Source organism: Balaenoptera borealis (assembly GCF_965194805.1).
Source record: "Balaenoptera borealis genome assembly, chromosome: 2".
Classification (NCBI taxonomy): domain Eukaryota; kingdom Metazoa; phylum Chordata; class Mammalia; order Artiodactyla; family Balaenopteridae; genus Balaenoptera; species Balaenoptera borealis.
In genome coordinates, this window is record NC_138867.1 from 6,106,216 (window position 1) to 6,128,255 (window position 22,040).

Below are 22,040 nucleotides of genomic sequence, written 5' to 3' on the forward strand. Positions count from 1 at the left end.
ACTTAGCCAAGATCACTTGCTAACTTTATGATAAAATGTAGTGTTTCATTATAAAGCACATATTCTGTTTCAAAAGGATGGGAAGTGAATTTTTAAAAAAAATTTTATTGTTGTATAGTTGCTTTACAATATCGTGTTAGTTTCAGGTGTACAGCACAATGATTCAGTTATACATATATATTCTTTTTCAGATTCTTTTCCCTTTGTGGCCGAGAAAGACACGGCCACAAAGACAAAGCAAAGCTTTGACAGTTGAAATGGTTTCTTTCTTGTTCAAATATTAAGTATAGTTCCCTGTGCTATACAGTAGGTCCTTGTTGGTTATCTATTTTATATATAATAGTGTGTATCTGTTAATCCCAACCTCCTAATTTATCCCTCCCCCACCCCCCTTTGCCCTTCGGTAACCATAAATTTGTTTTCTATGTCTGTGTGTCTCTTCCTGCTTTGGAAATAAGTTCATTTGTATCTTTTTTGGGGTTTTTTTTTGTTTTTTTTTTTTTTATGAGATTCCTCATATAAGTGATATCATATATTTATCTTTGTCTGGCTTCTGGAAGTGAATTTTAGAAATATTATTTGATTGAGCTAAGGATGAAAACAAAATAAATTGAGTATCTCCTTTTACTCTGAGACAACTTTTTGAAATTTTAGCACCCAGATAATCCGTGTCAGCAATTGCGTTGAGTTCACTGAATCCTACAAGCGACCCGTTTCAATCTTTTGATTTTTGCTCAATAAGAGCTTATGTTTTCAAACCAGTGTGGAAAAACTTCTCTCTTGTCCACTAAGTTGAGGTCTTCTGGATAGTGGGCAGCTCAGAGCCTGGCACCCTGATGTGGGGTGGTTACTCCTTAAATACTTACAGATTCAAGTGTGTTTCTGTCCTCAGATTCCCCCTTTTGCTGCCTGGAGCACTTGGAGATGAACGGTGTCTGTCTTCTGTTAATTTGAAACTTTTGTAGTTCTTTTAAAAGATCTCTACCCAATTGCGGTTAAGGACATTTCCTCCCCTGTGATACTGGGTTATCCCAGGCAGTGTCAGAAGGACCCGTGCCTGTCCCGTGAATTACAAAGGAGCAGAAAGGCAGCTGGAAACACGTCACACCTGCGTGGATTGAGCGCCTCCTGCCGGCCAGCTGAGGGACTGGGGCCGGTGCAGGGTTCAGATGATCAGGAGGTAAGACTCCTGCTGTGATGAAGCCTATGGTCCACCTGGGACACCGAGTAAAAGGGTGAAAAATCAAGGGATCCCACAGTTACCAAATTCCAGGCAGTGGGAGAAGCCCATCACTCCTTTTCAAAATCACTACGGTAACGTTCAGAATGACTGTAAATCTCCACTTCCTAATTCCATCACTTTAGGTTAATGTGGCCAGGAAAGCCTTGCAAAGGTTTTGGCTGGACCTGGGTCTGGGAGGTTTGAGTTGTACCGGGAGAGGCAAAGATGAGGTTGAGAGAAACTTCCAGAAAATTGGTGCACCCTGAACGCAGGTCAGAGACAAGAAAGACTGCGGCTCGCTCAGCTCAGGGGCTGTGAGCAAAAAACTCTGAGACCCTGGGCACCAGCAAGTGGCGGAATGGTTGGAGGCAAGGCTGGTCTGGAGATTGAGGTCCGGTTGGGAGGATCTTGAACGTCGGTTCCTTTATTCAGTTGACAACTGTGTATGGGACACCCCGCTGAGCTGTGCCAAAGGGTGTGCAGGTTGGCACTCTCCCTGTCCCCAGCCGGGGCAGCAGAAGGGGACGTCACCAAGGTCACCTCACTCTGAGATGTCTCGTGGCCCATCCCCTGCGCACATGGTTGGTCACACTGAGATTTTCTACCCAGAACTTTTAGCTCCTGCTCCCAAGCATTTGCCTTTTGCTCAAGGGTGGGGGTGGGGGTGGGACCTTCCCCGGGGCTGAGGAAGGTGTTTGACCCCGAGTCCTCATTCTGACTTTCTGATGGGAAGATGATCCTTGAGTTATTCTCTGCTGTCCATCCTGTACCCATCACATGGGGGCAAAAGGACTCCAGATAGGTCTGTTCAGTCATTGCATAATGAATGCACAAGTGGATGAATTTATCTACAGAAGAACCGAGAAAGACACGGCCACAAAGACAAAGCAAAGCTTTGACAGTTGAAATGGTTTCTTTCTCGTTTCCAAACATCTTGAGGTCAGAACATCCACTAGTCTTAAATATTTTTAAGATAAAAAGAAATGGACTTGTTAATGGCTGTTTTTAAACTAGCCAAACTGAGGCAATAAACAGCCCTGCATTTATTAGCCCAGAGTCTGCAAACCCCAGCGCCACCTTGGACCACAGAAGCATTGTCTCTGAGTGGGGTGGACCTCTGGTGAGATGTGGCACGTGCAAGGTGGCATCCTTTGTCCAGAGGTGGTATTGGATCTTCTTTATCCCTGATTGTTCTCTGTCCTCTGTCAGAGGATCATGCATTCCATCCTCTCCCTCGGGCGTGGCTTCAGCCAGCGGGGTGTGACTTGATGTGGCATTGCCACATTCCAGCAGAACCCTGAGAGCCAAGGTGTGGCTTGGCTATGTCTTCCTTTTCCCTCGCCGTGTGAGTTGGGGACTGATCCTCCGGCCAGGGTCCCCGAACGAAGAAAGTATGATGTGGAACAGCGCCGGGAGGGGCTGCCGACGTGTGCCGTGTTATTCCTAGAGGCCGCTGAGATGGGGGCTGGGGGGTGTTACTGCAGCATAAACGAGCAGAGCTGACTAATCAAGTGAGCTTTCTTTTCTTTTATTTCATTTTATGGCATTTTATGGCCACGCTGCTCGGCTTCCGGGATCTTAGTTCCCCGACCAGGGATCCGGCAGTGAGAGCTCTGAGTCCTGACCACTGGACCAACAGGGAACTCCCGCGATTTATATTTTAAAACGTTAAACAACATACTGTAGGCCAAAGGAAGCGTGTGTCAGGCCAGCGTGTTCTTTGCAACTCGATGCCCACACCCTCCCCTCCAGAACGGCTAAAGTGACCTCCGGCGCTGCCGGCCCATCTCTACCTTAGGGCACGGTCCTCTTTCAAAGTGTCTGTGCCAGGACAGGCACATGCATCACGCAGAGCCCCCCAGGCTGGAGCACCCTCCTTCCAGCCCCCTTGTGTAGGGGTATTTGCTCACCCTGCCCACTCCCTTCAAATCCCAAACTCTTGAAATGCAACTGTAAGTCCAGAGCAGGAGTCCGGCCCCAAAATACTTCCCATAGAAAGACCATGTTCTCTCTGAGCTGCACTAAGGCACCTCATGGCTAAAATTAAACACTCCTCCAATTCAAGAGAATTAATAAACGGAAAACGGCAGTGATTAGCATCCTGTCCTACACATTTTTTAAACCACGGTACTTCTCATCATTTCTTTGCTGGTGGTGAAACCCATGCCTTTTTCACAACTTGTGGTCTGTTAAGAAAGCACTGTGGCATCGTGTACTGGTTTGAAACTTCAGAAATGGATTCCTTTGATTGCTTCCGCATTTTCGGGGAGGAGGGTGCCCTGTGCTTCAGAGAAGGTGACCGTCCTGTGTCCTGTGACCATCCACCTACCATTTTTCTTTCATGAAGGGCTGTGGCCCTTCGTGATGGGGGGCTCTAGCCATGGTCCTGTCATGGCTCAAGTTCAGAAGGAAGGCGACATTAGGATGAGAACGCTTTCTCAACAAACAGCGGGTTGGTGGACTAGGAGATCCCAGGCACTGCCTGCATCCGCCCTTCTGGCAGCATGGAATTCACTAGAAACGCCTCTGCCGACAAGTCTCCAGGCCCAGCTCTGCCTTCCACCTCCAGGGCTGCTTGGCTGGGCCTGCGAGGCCTCACAGTCAGGAGAAAAGAACCCGCAGGTCTGTAAACATGCTATTTTTAGGCCTCGGTGGACCTAAGCCAGTTACCCGAGTGTATGTAGTAATTGCTGAAATATTTTATTGAATAGGGCCTTGAAAAATGACAACACACATCTTAAATCTACTCAGAAATTTGAACAGGTTTAAAATGCCATGCAGCGAATTCGCACGGCGACGAGCCGCCTTGCCCTGCGCCATCAGGCTGGTCCCACCCCGGCTCGGCGGCCCTGTCACCCACGCCCACCGGGCTGAGCTCACCCATCGGCACTACAGGCCAGCAGTGAAGGGTTCCCTCCCAGACACGCCTCTTCAGACCAGCTTCTCTTCCAAACACAGCACTTATGTGGCCAACCGCCTCCTGGGTATCCCCCGAGGATGTCAGGCAGGGACATCTCAAACCTAACGTTTCCAAAAGGGATGCTTCTTGCTTTCCCTGTGTCTCCATCTGGGAAAGGAAGGCTCTCAGTTGCTCGGGCCACCAACCCGGGTGGACCCTTTACTCTTCCCTCTGCCTCACTCCTCAGTCAATCCTAATAATTCTACCTTCAGACTCCGTGCTGGACCTGCCCCCTGGTCCCCGTCAGCCCCCAACATGCTGGGACCAGCGCCCGTATCTCTTCCGTGGAACTGCCGTGGCCCCAGACTGGTTCCCTGCCTGGATTCCTCCCTCCGCTCGGTTACCCTTCGCAGAGCACACGGGGCGACCTGCTGGGGGTGTAGGCGCCGTCTCCATCGCTCGGCTCAGAATCCTCTCGCCCTGGCCTGTGAGGAAGGACACGTGTCTGTGGGTCTTGAGGCCCCTCTTGTGTCTGGTTATTAAACGTCATATACAGAAGATCTTGACTCAAGTGATGGTTTAGCAATGATTGGAAACAGAGGTGCTTCCAGTCTACCCGCCCAAGTCCTGGTTTGCACAATAGAACAAAACAGACATCCAGAGGGTTTGTCTGGGACTGAAGAGAAATAGAAAAATGAATTAGTTCTTCAGACCTGCAGGGCAATAAACTATTCTCTTCCATCACCAGGGAAGTTGGATCCTGACCAAGAGCCGAAAGCAGGGAGCATGGCCTTTGACTGCACCTTCCCCTCAGTTAGAGGAGGAGATAACTAGGAAACTAAGGATGCCAGGAAAGTTCTAGCTTCTTTAAGAATCTCCGCGAAATAACATTGCGAACACGCATGTAGGACATGTGCTCTGTGCCAGTCACTCCGGTAAGCACTTCACATGTATGACTCTTTTAATCTGCACACAATCCTACGCATAGGTTACAACTATTGTCCCCATTCTGCAGATGAGGAAATCAGGGCCACCAAGGTTAATCAGCTTGCCCAAGGCCTCACCGTCAGGAAATGGCAGAGTGTTTGCAACGTGAGCTGCCTCCACAGCCCCTGTTCTTAACCAGAGAAACAGATCTGGGTTTAAGAATGCACCGTATGCCCCGTTACAGTCCTAAAGCACAGGGAAGTTTCAGCAAACTCCGTGAGACAGAGCGTCTGGGTTTACTTACCTATGACTGCCTCCCTGTATAGAGCTTACGAACGCCAGGGGCTGTGGCAGTAACGTCTGGACCTGGCTGCCAGTGGCCTCTGTCAGCGGCGGGGACAGAGCCCCCGGCGACTTCCGCTGCAGGAAGTGTCTGAGACTCTGGTGTGTAAAGTAAACACTCAGTAGGTGCTTCTGGTTGGAAAGGCTTCTCCAGGGAGTGGGAGAAACAAGAAAGCCAAGGGGCCTCTACTAGGTAAGAATGAGAACTGGAAAACGAGAATTTTCCTGTTTCACGTGCAGGCTGTCTTTTACATCGTAGACTTACATGCATTTATATCTACATTTCTCCCATAATGGGGTGCAGGGCACACACACACAGTAAAACAGGTGGTGCCTGTTAAGTGCTCTGCGGTGCTTTTAGGACAGCCCCGGTCAGACTCGTCGTTAAGGCCGGGCTCCCGCGTTCTCCGTCAGCGGGTCTGTCCTCAGGCTCCTCGCTGGAAACCTGGCAGCTCTCCGGCTCCTCCCCCTTCCCTTCCTCCAGGTGGAATCAATTACAGGGCCGAGGGTTTTACCTCCAAAACATATTCTATGGCAGAGTCAGTGCCGTGTGTTTACCAGACCCGTTTCCTTTCTGTTTGGGGCTCTCGGCTCGACTACACTTTCTAGACCCCCTCCGATTAGGTGGGTCCATGAGCCTGAGTTCTGGCCACCGGGATGTGGGCCAAAGATGCGTCGGCCACCCCAGGCCTGGCCCCAAACCTCCTGCAGGACCCGCCATCCTGCTCCTTCCCTCTCCTGCCGGCCCTCTGCCGAGAACCAGCGGAGCCTGCCAGGCCCCAGGGAACCGCTGGACTCCTGAATTAGACAGCCTGCATCCTTGAGGGACCCCGTGAAGTCCCTTCCCTCCCGACACCCAGGCCCCATCGGGCCCAGCTGGATGGGGATGTGAATGAGAGAGAAACTCACTACGTCCTGCCGCTGCGATCTGAGGGTGTTTCTTACACCATCTACAGCTACTGACCCGAACTAGTTTATCTTCTCCTAAATATTCCTTTGCAAACCTAATACTGTGCCCATTACTGACTTTCTAGTTCTCTCCCCAGGCCATGTTCTCCTAACCTCTGTCCCTCGTGCATCACAATTCCATCTCCTAAGGCAGAGTGAGCCTCTTAAAACACAGCTCAGACCCTGTCACTCCTCAGTGCAAATCTTTCCATGGGGACTCCGATAGCCTCCAAAGTGCTGCAGCGTGGAATATGGTCTTCCCAGGCCTGGCCTTGGTCTGCAGCGCCAGCCTCGTGTTAGATTTCTGTGGCCGTCCCCTGGGCCCAGATGCAGGGAGGGCAGGCGTGTCTGTCCTCAGGGCTGTTTCTCTCCCCAGGCCTGGAACATCCTTCATCTGCCTGCCTCTACCTCCCTCTGCTGGCTTACTTCTCTGCATCCCGCAGGATCGTCTAGCAACACCCCCTCCAGGCTCCCTTTTTCTGTATCCCCCTCAACAACCAGCACGCCATGCACATCACTGTGTTTTCTCCACCCAGAGCGTGTGGTTCAGAGACTGGGTTGGTCATCTTTGTGCCTGACACACAGCAGAGGCTCAGCAGCTACCCCTGAGACCTGACAATCACAAGTGCCTGCAGACGTTGCCAGATGTCTCCTGGGAGGCAAAATCCGCCCCACTTGAGAAGCCCTGCCTCTGAGTCAGGCGGGAGAAGGGACCATCCGCTGATCCTGACAAGAAACCAGAGGGCACGTTATCTCGGTGGGGTCACCCTGGTCAATGTCGACCTGAACCTGGATTTTATCAAAACAAGCTCTCAAGGGACCAAATTCAGAAGAGACTGGGCTGGCAGACACTGGGCTTACACAGTACCCACTGCCTGCTTCTTCTGAGCTAACAGACCCTGGTCTTTGTCAACATGGCCATACGCTCAGCACCAGCAATGTCTCACGATTGGTCTAGGCCTTTCTTGATCATTCTGTGTCTCAATATAATTTCCCAGCCTTTCTTGCAGTTAGGGGTGGCCTTATAATTGGTTCTAGTCAACGAGATATAAGGCGAAATCTAGTTTCTTTTTAGAAATTTCTGCTTTTCTGATAAAAAAGGGCCGCAAGCAGGAGACACCTCCCTGCCTCACCTCCCTCCATCCTTGACTGTGGACATGACGAGTGGGCCTGGGGCAGCCCTGGAGCAAAGGCCAGGGGAACCACGGGCAGGTCAGCTCGGACATCCTCGGATGCTGGACCACCCTGCCAGGGGTGCTTTTTCTCCTGACTCTTAGTTATGGGAGAAAAAGAACTCTTGGCTTTTGTGTAAGCCCCTGCAGTGGGTTGAATAGTATCTTTCCCCCGACCCCCAAATTAATGTCCACCTAGATTCTCAGAATATGACCTCATTTGGAAATAGGGTCTTTGCAGATGTAATTAGTTAAGGATCTTGAGATGAAATGATGCTGAATTTAGCGTGGGCCCTAAATCCAGTGACTGGTGTCCTTATAAGAAGAGGAGAGGGCACAGGGAGACTCACAGGAAGAGGGCTACGTGGAAAGACAGAGGCAGAGGAGGAAACAACGCAGCCACAAGCCACGGGACACCAGGAGCCACAGGAGCTAGAGAAAGCAGGGAGCGCGGCCCTGCCGACACCTTGATTTTTGGGCCTCTGGCCTCCTCAACTATGAGGGAGTGGATTACACTTGTTTTAAACTTCCATGTTTGTGGTGATTTGTTACAGGCAGACCCAGGAAACAAATACAGCCACTGTTAGTGAAGTTTTCCGCTGCTTTAAATGAAACTATTCTTTAAAAAATTTTTTTTAAATTTTATTTTATTGAAGTATAGTTGATGCACAGTGTTGTGTTAATTTCTGCTGTACAGCAAAGTGACTCAGTTTTTTATATATATACATACACACACATTCTTTTTCATATTTTTTTCCATTATGGTTTATCACAGGATATTGAATATAGTTCCCTGTGCTCTACAGTAAGACCTTGTTGTCCATCCATTGTATACATAATAGTTTGCATCTGCTGACCCCAAACTCCCACTCCATCCCTCCCCCCACCATTGGCAACCACAAGTCTGTTCCCTATGCCTGTGAGTTTGTTTCTGTTTCATAGATAAGTTCATTTGTGTCATATTTTAGGTTCCACATATAAGTGATATCCCATGATATTTGTCTTTCTTTGTCTGGCTTATTTCACTTAGTATGATAATCTCTAGGTCCATCCATGTTGCTGCAAATGGCATTATTTTGTTCTTTTTTTATGGCTAAGTAGTATTCCATTGTCTATATGTACCACATCATCTTTATCCATTTAGATGAGACTATTCTCAATGAATACACTAAGACACGGATGGAAAAACCAACTTAAAAATCACATTGGGAGATTTAATTCCAGGGCCCTTGTTTGAAGACAAGGGAAGGAGAGGAGAAGGTCAGCTGTTGTTCTAGGGAAGATGAAGCTGGTTTCTTTCACGTTCTAGGTGGAGCCTTTAAAAAAAATTGGCTCCAAATATTTACCACTGATCTATTTTTTATTATTTATCATAGAGACTTTAAAATGGTGGAGAACAACATTCATGGAATACACTTCATTTATCTTACATTGTGAGGATGTTAGATTTTCCACATAAAATGATTTTGCAGAAAACTGAGGCTTACCATTTTTTATGCTCACACACTTCTAATATTGTCAATTATACATTTATTTAGTGTTAATTTTGAAGCATTTTAAACATACATTTTCTGTTTTCTCAAAATCAAAATTTTTTCAATATGCTTGAACTTACGTATAAAGTTTTAAAAATTCAACCTCATTTCTTTGTTTATTTTACTTCTAAGGAAAAATTGTGCATATTTAAGGTATACAGCGTGGTGACTGGATACACCTGTACACAGTAAAATAATTACTACAGCCAAGCTGACATATCCATCTCGTCACATGGTTACCTTAGGCTTTTTAGGTGGAGCTTTTTGAAAATCTCCCTGCCCCCCTCAAAGCTCATGGTGAAGGACCACGTGTGTCCACCAGGGTCAAGGTGTCCATCCTGGGACAAGAGAGAGTCAAAGCATGATTATGGGGCTCCCTGTTTATAGATTCCCTACAGACCATTTCTCAAATTCTGTTACATATGCCTTACACAGGAATACTCCTTCCGTATTCCGTTATGTCATATTTGTGTGACATATTGAAGTTAATTCGTATGGGGTCTAACTGATGGGACTTGCTTAGCTGAGCCCCCCACTCCAGTCGACCCAATTGGGCCAGAATATTAGAAGTCTGGGTTTCAGGAAAGCCTCAGAGTCCTCATTCGGGGTTGTGAGGAGTTAGACCGGACGATCTGCATGGCATCTTCTGCGTCTCAGGTGGGAAGGGGCGTCTTGGGACGGCTGTGCCTTTGAAATGTGGTGACCCCGCCCTGGTGGAATAATGGACGGAGGGTCTTAGGCGATGCTCATCAAAGGCGCTTGAGGGACACAGATCCACCTCCGCCGTTGACACGCTTGCCAAAAAAGACCGAAGCCGAATGTGATCAAGACTCTAGATCCAACAGACCAATTTGCAGAAAAGAGAGATGACAGGGAACACGTTAGATGTTTACCACAGGGAGATATAACTGCAAGATCCAGACCGTGGGACAAAGGAACCAAATTCTTCAACAACAGACTGTAACCCCCTCAACCCTTGCAGGAGAAAAGAGAAAAAGTTGAGGGAGAAATCATAGATTAAAAACCTGGGAAGATACAAATCAACCATTGCAATATATAGAACTTTGGGGAAAAAACAACCTATTAAAATTTTTGTAAGATAATCAAAGATATTCATTAGATTATGGATCAGACGTTTGATGATATCAAGACATTATTATTACTACCTTGATGGGATAATATCATAGTTTTGTTCTAAAGCAAGTGTGCTTATAACTTAGAAATACCTACTGAAATATTATGGATGAAATGATATATTAGCTGGGATTTGCTTCAACGTATTTGGAAGGGAAGAAAGTGGGTGAGGATATGAGTGAACACAGTTGACCACAAGTTGATAATTACTGGATCCGGGTAATGGGTATACAGGGGTTCATTATATAGATTCTCTCCTACTGTTGTATAAATTTGAAAATTTCCATAATTCATGATAAGAGGAAGGTCATTCATTATACCGAAATGCTCACTTCCAAGATTTCTGTTTTTAGAAAAAAATTGTTGAAGCATAGTTGACTTCCAATGTTGTGTTAGTTTCTGCTGTACAGCAAAGTGATTCCGTTATACATATATATATTCTAGATTTCCTTTAAGGAGTGGCCCCAGTGCTTGCAACTTTCAAAAAGTCCAGCACCCACCTTTGCAGGAATATAGCTCTTTGAAGGAAACCTCTGATCATGAACACAGAATCACTAGGGCACAGCACAGGTGGATCGCTCTCTCGCTTTCTCTCATCTCTTTTTTCTCCATCATATTATTTGCCTGCCAGGGACCAGAGATTACCCGTAAGCTACATGTAACCCACTGACTATTCTAGTCTGGCTCTCACTGTATGGTAGCATTTTCTGAATTAAATTGCTGTATCAAGGTGATTTCTGCAGCAAAGTGTGACCCGTCCAGAAAATGCCTCAACTAGAGAGGGTGGTCATCACCTCAGATGCCAAGGGGTCTGCAGAGGGAGGCGGTGCTGTGGCTGATTCTGTTGCTCAGTGAGGCAACCAAGGGCATCTTCTTTCCATCATTCTGCTCGGCCCCCAGAGCACCGGTCCCCTCTCTTTTCTGGCCTCAGCGTGGCTGCAGCAGTGCCAGGCACCCTATATAACTGTGTCCAGCGGTGAAGAGGGGAGTTTCCTCTTGGATGTCTCTTTTATGTTCACCTTGAAGACTTTCCCAGGGGTGTCCGGCAGCCTTTCCTGCAGGTCTTGTCCTCTAGGACAGAGTCGTGTGCCGTGCTTATATTGGTGCTGGCAGGGAGAATGAGACCCCCAGGAGGGACGTAGATGCGGCATGATTCAGCCTCTGATCCAAGGAAGGTGGGCCCTTCCTGTGTACCTGGCCATGCTGACACCTGGGCAGAAAGGGGGCTCTGCCTGCTACAACAGAGGGGGGCAGCAGGGCCAAACGACTTGAGTGGGTAACCAGCAGCACCTGTCTACAGGTTGACATTTCAAAACAGGACATTTCAGGCTCATTTCTGCATTTCCAGTTTCCTGTGAGAAAGGCCATCTCTGGTACCTTGGGTGAGTCCTGCATTCCTGCCAGCTGGAGAGCAGCATCTGTGGTCCTTTACGGCAGGCAGGTGCTCTCCAGGGTCCCTCGTTCCCACCATTCCTCATTCATGTCACACTGTGGCCCTAATTATTCCCTTCATAGCATGACCCCTGAAATGTGACTTCAGCTCTTCTATCAAGGGGTGAAGGCTACTTCCCCACCCCTTAAATCTTGCCAAGGCCTGGTCACCTGATTGGGCTCATAGATTGGGAGGAAGTGGAGGCATGCCAGTCTGGCCTCATGCATGCCTGCTTGCTTTCTTGAAAGCCTATTCAGCCACCCTGAGAATGAGCTGGGGCCAACCTGAGGGGTAATGAGAGACACACGGGCTAGTCAACCCTGGTGTGCCAATTGCTAGCCAGCCAACTGCCAGCCCTGTGAGTGTGGCTACTCTAGATCAGCCAGCCTTCGGTGTACCCTCTAGCTGACTGAAGCATCTAAGTAAACTTAAGCCAGTTTCAGCTGTATCTGACCCAGACCAGCAGAACCACTCAGTTGATCCACAGACTTGTGAGCAATACCAAACACTTATTTTAAGCTACTGAGTTTGGGGGTGGTTTGTTACTCAGCAGTAGCTGACTAATACACACACGCACACGTGCGCACGCGCACACACACACTGATTTTTTTGTCAGTTACTTATATTACCTAGTCAGTTCCTGTGAGCAATTGAGTTTGGAAATCTTGGATTAGGCAGAGGTTTTCAAACTTTACTGTGCTTAAGAATTGTCCAGGGGCTTCCCTGGCGGCGCAGCGGTTGAGAATCTGCCTGCCAATGCAGGGGACACGGGTTCGAGCCCTGGTCTGGGAAGATCCCACATGCCACAGAGCAACTAGGCCCGTGAGCCACAATTACTGAGCCTGCGCGTCTGGAGCCTGAGCTCCGCAACAAGAGAGACCGCGATAGTGAGAGGCCCGCGCACCGTGATGAAGAATGGCCCCCGCTTGCCGCAACTGGAGAAAGCCCTCGCACAGAAACGAAGACCCAACACAGCCATAAGTAAAAATAAATAAATAAATAAAATTAAAAGAAAAAATTGTCCAGGGAATTTACTTAAAATACTGATTCCTGGGTCTCACTTCTAGAAAGTTTCAGTAGATTGGATGAGCCCCAGATCCCTGCATTTTAACCAGCATGTCTGATTCTGGTACAGAAAGCTCATGAAACATACTTTGGAAACCATTTGTTCGTGAGAACACTAAAACCATAATGTAATCTCAAATATCACCTCTCCTTTAATATCAGGAGAGAGAGAGAAGAGTGGGTTTTGGTCAAAAAGGGTAAATGTTGGGCTTACTGTGAAAATTGATAAGCAAAGAGAAAGACCTCCCCTGCCCAGAGTCGCAGAGACTGCATTTTGCCCTCAGTGTTGTTTCTTGATTTACATAAAGAAATATACTGCTTCTAATTTACATAAAAGATTTCTGATCAAATGCATACTTATCAAAATCTGAATATAATTACAAGAAGTTGACTGGTGGCTGATGAATCAGACTAAGGGGGATTAGCTAGAGGCAAACGGCAAAGACAGAGTGGGAGGTCATGGGGGGGAGCTTGAAATGTTGAAAACAAGTAAACAACGACAACCCGTGTAATAGATCCTGGAAGCTCGGCACGGCAACTTCCTGCTTTCATTCCCATTGGGTCGGTTAGGCGACCATTGGTCACCCCACCAGTGTTCACTGAGGACCTGTCATGTGCCAGACACCGTCCTTGAGTTGGCACCCAGTAGGGAAAAGGACAGATAAAAATTCTTCTCGTTGTGGAGCTTATATTCCAACGAGGTGAGGGGACACAGATGACAAACAAGGTAAACAATGTATATATTAGATGGTATAGTGGGTTGAATTGTGTCCGCCCCCACCCCCCCCCAAAAAAGAGATACGTTCAAGCTCTAACCCTGGGTACCAGTAGAATGTAACCATATTTGGAAATAGGGTCTTTGCAGATGTAGTCAAGTTAAGATGAGGTCAACAGCATGAGTCCCAACCCAATGTAAATGGTATCTTTATAAGAAGAGAAGAGACACACACACAGGGAAAACTCCATGCACCAATGGAGGCAGAGATTGGAGTGATGTACCTACAAGCCGAGGAACACCAAGAATTGCTGGCAGCACCAGAAGTTAAGAGTAAGGTTCTCCCACAGAGCCCTCAGAGAAAGCACGGTCCTGGAAACACCTTGATTTCAGACTTTTAGCCTCCAGGATTGTGAGAGAATAAATTTCTGTTGTTTTAAGACATCTGGTTTGTGGTATTTTGTTATGTGGCCCTAGGAAACTAACGGAGATAAATGCTAAGAAAAATAAAGCAGGGTAGGGTAGTAGGGAGTGTTGAAGGCTAGCTTTGTAGTTTAAACAGAGCCACTTGGAAGTCCTCACTAAGACCTGAGAGTGGGGAGGGACATCTCGGAGAAGAGCATCCCAGGCAGATGTAACAGCAAGTGCAAAGGCCCTGAGGTAGGAGTGTGCCCACTGGCTTGTGACTTGATCAGGCTAGGATAGGGCACCAGACAATGCAGGGACTTGTAGATCATAGTAAGGTTGAGCGAGAAAGAAAGCCACCAGAGGGTTTTGAGCAGAAAAGTGGCATGATCTTTTTTTTTTTTTTAAGTCCACATTCTTTTTTTAAAGGATCACTCAAGTGGCTGTAGGGAGACAATGCCAAAGGGGTAAGAATGGAATGGGGGAAACCAGCTAGAAGGCACTGTTTAAAATAGGCTAAAAATATTGGTGGCTTGAAGGGGGGTGTAGGTAGTGGGTAGGGTGGACTGAGGGTAGCTGTAGGGCTTTGGCTGTTTCCGAAGGTGAAGCCAAGAGGGCGTATTGGTTATGGAGAGAGAGGAGGCTGGGATGACTCCAATGATTTTGGCCTGAGTCACTGGAAGCAAGCAGTTCCAGAATAGTGACTGACTTGCTTGTGTACGATTTTCTGGAGTTTATTTAACTGGACATGTTCTAATCCTTGATCATAATTTCCACATGTACAATACACAGGTACTGAAAAAGTCTGAACCGAAATAGCCACTTTTATCAAGTAACATCATCTGGCAAAAAACCTTAGTATGCAATACACGGACTTCTCATGTCGGTACAAGGTTTGAGGCGTCAAGCACTTAGTAACGTCTACTCATCTCTGACACAGACGAGGAACAGACCATTTGAAATACGCCTTGTTCCCACACATTTAACAGGAATGGCGCCCAGGCGCTGTGGGAGTGAGGCACACAGCCTCAGGGTCCTGGCTCGGTGCCGTGAAGTCGCCTGGCCCGGGAACGCATTCCCCGGACTCAGGCCAGGACGCGGGGAGTGGGGTGGGGAGGGGGGTGCCGCGGGGTCCGGCAGGCAGTCTGGGCTCCCATGGCACCGGCAGGCTTGCTTTGGATCTCACAGACTGCGTGGTTAGCTTTGCATTCCAAACAATACTATTGTCAGACCCGGCTCAGAGCATCCTCTGGACACGGGGAACTCAAAAGAGCAGACAGCTGGGCAGTTCTCCAATGCATCCTGCCAACCCTGTGCCAGCTCGAACAGCCAAGGCCACGCGCCCGACACCCAGGTACACGGGCTGTTTCTCTGATGGGCAGCACTGCCAAGCTTGCCTCGGGAAATCGCTCCAGTGAGCTAAGCTGAACGTTTTAACACCCGTTTCTGCATAGAAAATCATTTTTAAAAGAAACTAAAATAGCCTGTGAGGAAACGGGCAGATTAGGGTTCTGCCAGGGCGCCCCTGGGCCCCGCTCCTGGCAGCCGCTCAGCGGCCGGTGCCGGCCGGGCCGCAGGGTGTGAGACCTGCTCCTCCGGGAGGACGCCCGGCGAGCACTTGTGAGGGCGCCGACACAGGGACCGCAGCGTGACCGGCGGCACGCAGGACCCTGATGGACGGGAGGGGGCTCGGGGCATCTTTGTGCTTTCCCTGGAGCAGCGACGGGACCGCAGTGGGACCCGTCAGTTCCCTACGCAGGTCTGGAGGGTCGGCCGGCTGAGGGCGAGGACCCCGCACGGGGTCGCGGAAACGTCCACCGGCAGCGCCGGCCTTGCGTCCCTGCGCACGCGCGGCGCGGCTAGGCGGCTGCCGGTACTCCAGGGCCAGCGCGCATGTCTCCACGCCTCAGCCTGCGCGCGACGGAGAGAGGTGGGGCTGTCGGCCGCGCCGAGGGCGGCGCGCCGCCTCGCGGCTTCTCCGTGCCCCACCGCAGCCCAGTTTGGTCTAGAAAGGCCCACGAAACCGCCGCCGTCGCCGCCCCCCTCCAGCCCCTCCCTGTCGCGTATCCTTCCGACGCGGTGCCCCCTTGCCCCCCCAGGGCCTCGCCGAGGAGAACCCCAGTACGCAGGCGCGGTAACCAAGGCGGCGGTGTCTAGTGAGGATTTGAAATCGGCCGCGCGTGCGCACTGGCGTCCCGGCCCCGGCAAGGGAGGCCGCGCTTCCTCCCCACCACTCCCCACCCGGCTCCCTCCCCGCCCCTCATTGGAGCGGAGGCGGCGGCGCCCCCTCCTTCCCCCGCGCCCTGTCGCCGCCGAGAGTGTCTTTTCGCCGCCGCCGCCGCCGCTGCCGCTGCAGGAGCGCGGCGCGAGCGTGACCGAGGGTCCGGCGCACGGCGGCGGCCCTCCCGCGGGTCCCGGGCTGCGCGGCGCCTGGGCCCGCCCCCTCGGCCCTGCCTCCCGCCCCCTCCGATGGCCTCTCCCGCCGGCCCGAGTGGAACGCCGCCGCCGCCGCGGCCCCCGCGCCCGCCCCGCGCCGCGTGAAGGGAGCCCGACAGGCCTGAGCAGCCCGCCGCGGCCTGCCCGGGCCCCGCCAGGCGGCCGCGAGCCGGGACCCCGACGGGAGCCGCCGCCGCGAGCCGGCCTGAGCCGCGGCACAGGCCCGCCCGCCCGTCCGTCCGCCCGGCTGCGCGCGGCCCGTCCGTCCGTCCGTGCGCGGCGCGGCCGGGGCTCGGGGCGCGGCGGGGGCGGGGCCGGGGCGGACGGGCGCGCGGGCCCGCGGGGCGGCGCGTGGATGGATCCGCGCGTGGCCTGGATCCAGCCCGAGCAGAAGGGGCCGGCCAATGCCCTGTGGATGCAGATCTGGGAGACCTCGCAGGGCGTGGGCCGCGGCGGCTCGGGCTTCGCGTCCTACTTCTGCCTCAACTCGCCCGCACTGGACACGGCAGCCGCGGCGGGGACGGCCGGGCTGGGTGACGGCGGCCTGGCGGGGCCCGCGTTGCCCGCCGCGTCGCCCCCGCCGCCCGCGCCGGGCCCCGCCGCGCTGCCCCCCGCGCTGCTGACGGCGCTCGGGCCCGCGGCTGAGGGCGCCCGGCGCCTGCACAAGTCGCCGTCTCTGTCGTCGTCGTCGTCGTCCTCGTCCAACGCCGAGTCGGGCACGGAGAGCCCCGGCTGCTCCTCGTCGTCCTCCAGCAGCGCCTCGCTCGGCCGGGCGGGAGGAGGCCGCGGCGGCGCCTTCTTCCACTTCGCCGACGGTCCTTCGAGCGGCCCCGGCGCGGCCAACGGGCACCCCGGGCCGCGCGGCCCCGCGCCCGCCGGCTCCCCGCTGCAGCACCAGTTCCACCCGGGCCGCCGGAAACGCGAGAACAAGGCCAGCACTTATGGCCTCAACTACCTGCTGTCTGGCAGCCGCGCGGCCGCGCTGAGCGGAGGGGGCGGCCCCGGGCCCCAGGCGCCGCGGCCCGGCACGCCGTGGAAGAGCCGCGCTTACAGCCCGGGTATCCAAGGGTGAGTGCGCATGGCGAGGCGCGGGGACCGGGGAGGGGGGCGGGGGCTGGCGCCCTCCCGTGGGGATCCCGGCCCGGCCGGGCGCGCCACCCCGCCGCGGGGCTCCCCGGGCAGCGCCGCGGGAGCTCGGAGGTCCCCATCCAGGCTCCCGTCTTATTTGGAGGATGGATGTTGGAGGCCATCGTCCGACTCCCTGGGAGGTTGTTGTTACTTCCATTTTAGACTCTTAACAAACGAGTGAAATGTCCGGATTCTTGCACTATCAGTGCAGGAAAGGGACCGTTGAGACCGATTTGTGCGGATGTTTTCATTTTCTCCCTGGCGAAACTGGAAAGGAGGTCGCCTAACTTTCTCTCCATCTCCTCCCACCCCACCCCGACAGGTTAGGGACCTTTTGTCAAAGTCGGGTGCAAATAGGTGTGGAGTTTTATGTTACCTTGCAGAGGATTATAGTATTGCCAGGAATTTGAATTACCTGGCAGGTAAATATTGGTTAAATGTAACTTTGTTTCTCAGCGGAAATCCATTTGAAAGAGGATTAGATTTTTGGTAGCGATACAATTTAACCAACAGCGAATTTAGAAATGACATTTTCGGGAGGGGGTTTCAATGTTACGGTTTAATTTTGTGCCAAAAGTGACAAATAGCATTATCTGCAGTTTTTTTTTTTTTAAAACAAGTTAGTTGCATTCAAAGAAAGTAAGGTTTGTAGCAAATACTTATTCTCTGGAAAGCGTCACTTCTGTTTTATGTATTTCCACATCAGCCTAAAGGGGATTAGAAGTTCCTTTTAGGGCTAGTGCAATTACAGACGCAAAGACTGGTAAAAAAGGTGGGTGTGTGTTGTGTTGGAGCAGTCCCAGGTGACGCTGCTCAGGTGTGAGCGCTACTTACCCAGCCCTCTTACCTTCCTGTGCTTTTCTGAGCACCTGGAAACAAGATATCTGTATGTAGGTTTTATGTTGGTATTTCAGGACTTAAATCATAAACTCTCCTTGTACAATCTCATGCTGACTTAAAGGGCACCTAATGATTTTCCTGGGTGTTAGGGTTGGAAAACATTAGAAACTTAGAAATCCCTCAATTGCTAGGTATTGAAATTATCTCTTCAAGTAACTTTTTCTCTTCATAGGTCTATTTATTCTGGTTTGAAGTGTGTTGTAAAACACTTAAGTTGATACTACTTTAGAGAGTGTATGATACCCAGTAACAGCTGCGTTCTGCAACTCGTCTCACCTGGTGTGGGTTGGAAGCATTACTTTCTTAAGTTCCTTGAAGCCTTGAGCATGCACTCAGCCCCAAGGAGGAGCCCAGACTCCTCTTCCCTCTCTTTCTCCAGTTCTTACTTGTAGAACTTTCTAAGAAGAGGTGGTGGGGACAGTTTCTTCCTTTCTTCCTTTCATTTATTTATTTTTTGGGCTGCGTTGGGTCTTCGTTGCTGCACACAGGCTTTCTCTAGTTGCGGCGAGCGGGGGCTACTCTTCATTGCGGTGCACGGGCTTCTCATTGCCGTGGCTTCTCTTGTTGCGGAGCATGGGCTCTAGACGCATGGGCTTCAGTAGTTGCAGCATGCGGGCGCAGTAGTTGTGACTCGCGGGCTCTAGAGCGCAGGCTCAGTAGTTGGTGGCGCACGGGCTTAGTTGCTCCGCGGCATGTGGGATCTTCCCCAACCAGGGCTCGAACCCATGTCCTCTGCATTGGCAGGCGGATTCTTAACCACTGCGCCACCAGGGAAGTCCCGGACACAGTTTCTTGATGTATGGCGTTAAACGTAAAAGTTCTTCGGGGGACCTGTAGGTTTCCAGCCTGTCTTGTAACTGGAATTGACTCTGTGTTTTAGCACTTGGAAAACAGAAGGCACGTGGTCTTTGCTTGTAGAGCATTTTTGGGCCCAGACTGTCTGGAGTCCCGCTTCTTCCTCTCATGAGGTGGTAGCAGTGCCAGTGTGATGCCCTTGTTGAAACTGCTCAGGCTCTGGAAGCTGTTTCCTCATCCATAGTTTCTAGTAAGCCTCAGTACATAGGTTGCTATCGCTTTCCTTAATAAATGAGCCTACCACCTGCCAGGTGCTGCCCTGGGATCTGGGGGAGGGGTCGGCATGGGGGAGACAGCGTCAAGATCCTGACTTGGAAACCTGAGTCCGGGGTGCCCGCACCTAGGGCCCATGAGCCCTGCCTGTTCAGTCTCTCTCTGCCTGTCCTCCTCACCGTCACGTGGCCGGCTGTCGTCTCTAGTGAGGTTGCTCACGAACCCCGAGGTGGTCATCACGCATTCTTGCCCCCCTTGGACTATTCCCGGCGTGGCCAGTGAGCTGCTCTCCTCTGGCAGCAGCTTGGGTCAGGTCCCACCCCCGGGCACCTCCCTCGCCCCCGTTAGGTTAGAGGCAAAGCCTGATACCCGGCCTGTTTCCCGGGTGCTGTCCCTCTGGGCCCTGCCTGGGGTCTCCACTCCCTCTCTGTCAGGGTCCCCCGCTTCCACCCCTACCAGCCTGTTAGAAGTCGGCTCCAAGTCGTGTAGGGCTGAAGAGTGGGCTCCGAAGCGGCCAGGAGTTCTGTGTTTCGGCCCACCTAAATAGGCGGGCTTTGTTGGCCGCCCTTCCTTGCCCGCCTCTATGGGTGGCCCTGGGCCTGTCCACTCTCTGCCGTCCCTGCCTCGAGGAGCAGCCTGCTGGGACTGCCTGTCACGTGCCTGGAAGGGTGAGTACCCTGCGCTTGCTTCGCTGCTCTGAATCCTAGCGGACTGCCCACCTAGAAGGGCGGAGCGGAGGAAGAGTGCACCGGAGGGAGGCGTCCTTCGTGAGCAGACATTTCCACGGGGCCCGCCGGGCTTCTCCAACTAACTTTTTGGTATCGAGAAATAGCTGTGTCTGGAACTTGCTCCAGGCTACCAGCTTACCCAGAGTGATGAGGAAGGCCCCCAGAAGGTCTCTCACTTGCGGCTTAGAAAGGGAAAGAACTGAAATAAGAGATCCTAGGCCAGCCAGCAGAAAAGAAGCTTGTTGATGAGAAGTTGCTCAGCCCATCTAGTGTCAGGACAGCATTTCCGGAAAGACAGTGTCTGCAGTCCTCAAGAAAGGGTAAGCGGTTGCTGGCAGGTGGGAGTGTGAGTAGCGTCAACTGAGCCCCATTGGGCCTTTGCCTGGTAGCCCATGTGGCAGCTGGCACCATCCCTTCTTTCTTGGGGAGGTTTCTGCCCTTGGGAACTTTGCCTGGCGGCCACCTTGTAAGGTGGCCAACCTGTTTTCATCCTTGAGTAAGACGAAGAGAAGGCAGGTGACAGTGGGCAGGAGTTAGTGCGAGAACCTTCGGAGTGGAGAAGGCCAGATTCTTGTTGTGGAGCTGCCGCTGGTTCTACTTCTTAGTCTGTTTCCTTGGTTGAGCTCTCAGTCTCGAGGCTGACCCTGAGCATGTGTCCTGGCCTCTGGCTGCCACCACTTTCTCCGGCCCTTGTCTCCTGACCCAGCAGTACTTTGTGACTTTGCCTGGGTCAGTCTCAACAGCTTCAGAAACCTTCCCAGTTGAAAGGTAAAGAGAAGTCCTGCTAAGTGAGAGTGGGCGCGTGGACCTCAGATACTCTGCCACATCCTTCCTGGTGCCCTGTAGACCCCCAGGAGGGAGATCCTGGAATGGGAGAGGACCCCGCGCCCTGGCGGACGCCTGCAGTCCGGGCCCTGCCCTGGCTTGTGTTCAGCGTTTGTCCTCTCAGGCCTGCCCGCAGTGTGCAGGGTCACACGCAGCACCCTCCCTGCGGGTCCCTTGACAGTATTTCATTTTTTTAACATCTTCTGTTCCCTCAAAGAAAATTCACTTAGCCTGAAGTTTGTGAGAAGCCGACAGATGTCGTTTCAGAGGAGTGGCCAGCGTGCCCCGCCGAGCCCCGGCCTGGGTTCTTTCTGACTCCACGCATGTTCTCTTTTCTCCTCTCTCCCGAGTCAGTGCCTGGAGAAGATTCAGGATCCCTTCTCTCCCTCTGTGCCCCCAGCCTGACGTGGCACTACCTACAGTCCAACGAATGGCCTCCCACGGCTCGTCCTTAGGGGACCAGTGGGAGGGCACAGGTGAAGGTCCAGCAGGACCCGCCATGGACCATGGCTGTCACCACTCTTGTTGCCTTTGTCTCATTCTCATCTCTTCCTGTAAACATCCGGGGATGCACAGGAATGGTTATTGTGAGATGGTGGCACACGTGGGCCTTGTTTTCTGAGTGTTCATCCTTGGAGGCCCCGAGGGTGACGCGCTGGGCACGAGTTTGCTGCTGCACTGACCGTTCATGAAATTAGCTCCCACTCAGACACTCCTCCCTGCGTGAAAGTTGCGTCCTTGTCCCTGCCCCTCGCGCCACGGCCAGTCTCTCTGCAAAGTGAAATTGAAAATCCAGCACAAGATGCTGGCTGTGACAGTCGGGGAAAGTGATGCCTGGGTGCTGGTAAATGAGGATGGGCAAAGCTAGCACGGGGCTGCCGAGGAGGAGGAGGAGGAGGAAGAGGAGGAGGGGCGGGACGGAGCTCTGGAAGTGGAGGGTCAGGATATTAGGAGTCCTCTGAAAAGTGGGCCCTCGAATGATCTTGTAGAAAATGGCCTCCTGACTGCTCCTGCTGTGGAGGTCAGGGTGGGATAAAGCGGACGTCCTGCTGCTGTGAGCTCTGGATGGAAAAGCAGTGCCAAGGCGATGCCATTGCTGCCGCTTAGACGTGACACGTGGTTGTGACTTAATTGCTCCTGAAAGTATTTTTAAGTGTTT

The 22,040-nt window shown here is 52.0% G+C and overlaps 1 protein-coding gene and 1 long non-coding RNA gene across 3 annotated transcripts in view; one reads left to right on the forward strand and one right to left on the reverse strand.

The window, feature by feature from the left end:
• Positions 1-8,851: 8,851 nt before the first annotated feature.
• On the reverse strand, positions 8,852-17,296 carry LOC309623537. The gene is made up of 2 exons (XR_014241397.1): positions 17,188-17,296; positions 8,852-9,877 (listed from the first exon to the last, which is right to left on the reverse strand). It is a non-coding gene; the product is annotated as an uncharacterized lncRNA (long non-coding RNA).
• The window catches only part of TENT4A (terminal nucleotidyltransferase 4A), a 50,319-nt gene continuing 38,329 nt past the window's right edge, over positions 10,051-22,040 (forward strand). Inside the window, exon 1 of one of the 2 annotated variants that reach the window (XM_082380483.1) lies at positions 10,051-17,300. In XM_082380483.1, the coding sequence (XP_082236609.1) occupies positions 16,588-17,300 (713 nt within the window). In that variant the 5' untranslated portion in view covers positions 10,051-16,587. The remainder of the gene's footprint in view (positions 17,301-22,040) is intronic. The other variant, XM_082380482.1, reaches the window with a different exon arrangement.